At 42.1% G+C, this 2,480-nt stretch overlaps 1 protein-coding gene across 1 annotated transcript; it reads left to right on the top strand.

The window, feature by feature from the left end:
- The first annotated feature begins 203 nt into the window (after positions 1 to 203).
- LOC103523932 (thrombospondin-2-like) lies at positions 204 to 822 on the top strand. The gene is made up of 2 exons (XM_026833164.1): positions 204 to 373; positions 694 to 822. The coding sequence occupies exons 1-2, from the start codon at positions 217 to 219 to the stop codon at positions 801 to 803; spliced, it is 267 nt and encodes an 88-aa protein (XP_026688965.1). The 5' UTR covers positions 204 to 216; the 3' UTR covers positions 804 to 822.
- Positions 823 to 2,480: the final 1,658 nt, after the last annotated feature.

Genomic DNA, 2,480 nt, shown 5'->3' on the forward strand with positions numbered 1-2,480 from the left:
AGGAGATTTTCATATATTCTGATGGTCTGATAAACACAGGGGGAAATAGGTTCTCTCTGTACTAGTAGCTTCGTATAAGCTGAACCCATCCCTTGGGGCAGTTGCCCCAGCCCCAACACCTAAGCCTGAGAGTGGGCTTTTTGTGTATATCCGTAGCTCAATGCAAATTCAAATACATACTTATTTTTCGTTTACAGCGATGGTGTTCCTGATCCGATGGACAACTGTCCCAAGGTGGCAAATCCCAACCAGCTGGATAACGACCGTGACGGCAAGGGAGACGAGTGTGATCCGGATTTGGACGGTGATGGCATTTCCAACGATGAAGACAACTGCCGTCTCATTTACAATCCTAACCAGGACGATTCAGACGGTAAGTAGCAAACGGCTATCGAGTTGTCTTGCAAGGACAATGTAGGTTATAAATATATTACACTAGGGCAGCATTTGGGATTTGTTGGGCCTTATTGGCCACAGCCACCAATCCTCGCAAAACCTCTTTTATTTCGAGGTGGACCAACGTTCGTCTGGATTCCGTATTATAATCCGGATATTTTTATTGTGTATTTGATACAAAGTATGTTCACAATTTCAGGGGATTATCCTCCAAAGTTGACCATGATGTTATTATAATTTTAACTTGGTTTTTAATGTTAAGCTCATTATAATGCTGATCTGATTTTAATGCGGCAGGTGATGGCGTGGGCAATGTATGTGACAAAGATTTCGACAAAGATGGAACTCCGGACGTATCAGATGTGTGTCCTAACAATTCTCTCGTCTACAGAACTGACTTCAGGTGAGCATAAAGTCCGTCACTAAAGATTTGTAGCAGTTCTACAGTGAAGTTAAACATCTATCAAACAAACAAACAACTTGAACTAGAGGTGGGCTATATCTAGTTGATGAGAATCCTCTTGAGAAAAGATCTGTAACAACAGTTTGTACAGTGAAGTTAACCCTACATATTACGTATATATCATCTTGATTGATGTCTCAGTAGCTTTGTAAATATCAAACTACATAAATATATCAACCAAACATCTTGAACTTGGGGTGAGCTATGCTTAGCTGATGAGATTCAATCAAAACGAAACGCGTCCTTTAAGGCTTTATGGCAGGATTCTCACACAGTTATTGGACACAAGCACAGAGGAACAAGAAGGACACATGTCAAACGGAAGAGTCTAGCCAGCAGGGTAATGAGACAACCGAGAGCGGATCGATAAGGTCCTAATAGTAGAAGGGTTTGAAATTAAGGGCTACTTTTAGCAACCAAGGTGTTACTTTTGCGTAGGCGGAGAGTCTTGCTGAATCGCATCTAACTTGAATCTACTCACGTCTTTTCCGCTCACCGTTCTTTTCTGAGCACACCAGACAGGTAATTGTCGTTTAAGTGGAATGGATATGATACCCTAAAGGAGTGTCAGTAGCCAGGACTTACGGTCTCGACTCAAGGGAGATCGTAACATTGGATTGGAATAGCCTCTCTAATCAGTCCTGCTGACAGAGAGATGTCTGGAGTACTCTAATCTATATCAGTCCTATAGGCGCATGGACGCTCGCACAGGCTCTCAGGCAGGTCCATGCCCCTCGCTCTGCGCTCAATATAGCATATTTTGAAAGCTGCTCACGAGGTGATCACTCAATAATCACTGTGAAGACTGACTGTGACCAATCTGACGCTATAAATGCGCTTAGGTCTGCATTTTGGTCACTTTGCAAAGACCAGTGGACTTCTTGCTGTTATTTTGTCTTTGCTATTTGCATGACAGTTATATCGGGAAGTAATTTCAGGTTTTAATTCTTTAGTTTCGCCTTTAAGAACAACACAAATTTTACTTACATCCAGGTATTAAAAGGCACAAAACATTGCTCGGGCCAGAGCATGCTAATGTAATCTCGCGGCGCGAAATGTAACAGCTAAAGTGATGTTTAAGGGATAGAAAGATTTGAGGAACTTATGATTCTGTGTAAAGTTCCCGGTAAAACTTTTTTTCTTTACGTATATTCCGTCTAAAAGATGAAGAGGAACTAGGATGTCGTCCTTCCCTTTTCATTACATTTAGACCCACTCTTAAAAAAAGTATTACTATGCTATTCGGTTATTTTGCGACAGGGTAGAAATAGACTTGTTGTACAGCGTTGCAATGGACTTGTGTTTAGGTCGTATCAGCAGTAGCTACAGGCATAGGTGCTTCTTTCAAAGGAGCTTCAGGTGCGGACTCTTAATAGGACTGGTTTATCGTGTTCCGGCCGCTAGGTGACAAGTACCAGACGTCCTAAAGTCGCGGCACAAACATTTAGTGGGTCACCCTAGTTAGACTCTACAAGGGACGCCCAGGTCTTACTTGCCAGCACATAGCGGACACTCTATTTCTTGGCATCTTAGCTTCTATAAAAGTACATATGATGACCATGACCTTATTCGGAATTTTCGACTTTTGGAAGCTCATTGGGTAATCAACACACTTCTCGAG

The sequence above is a fragment of the Diaphorina citri genome, unplaced genomic scaffold (assembly GCF_000475195.1).
Source record: "Diaphorina citri unplaced genomic scaffold, Diaci psyllid genome assembly version 1.1 scaffold58302, whole genome shotgun sequence".
NCBI lineage: Eukaryota > Metazoa > Arthropoda > Insecta > Hemiptera > Psyllidae > Diaphorina > Diaphorina citri.

What these genes read in the sequence shown, in the direction of transcription:
- LOC103523932 (XM_026833164.1), top strand. Translation starts at nt 217, where the DNA reads ATGGACAACTGTCCCAAGGTGGCAAATCCCAACCAGCTGGATAACGAC. An exon ending in TAACCAGGACGATTCAGACG is followed by an intron (nt 374 to 693) that starts GTAAGTAGCAAA and finishes TTAATGCGGCAG; the next exon opens with GTGATGGCGTGGGCAATGTA.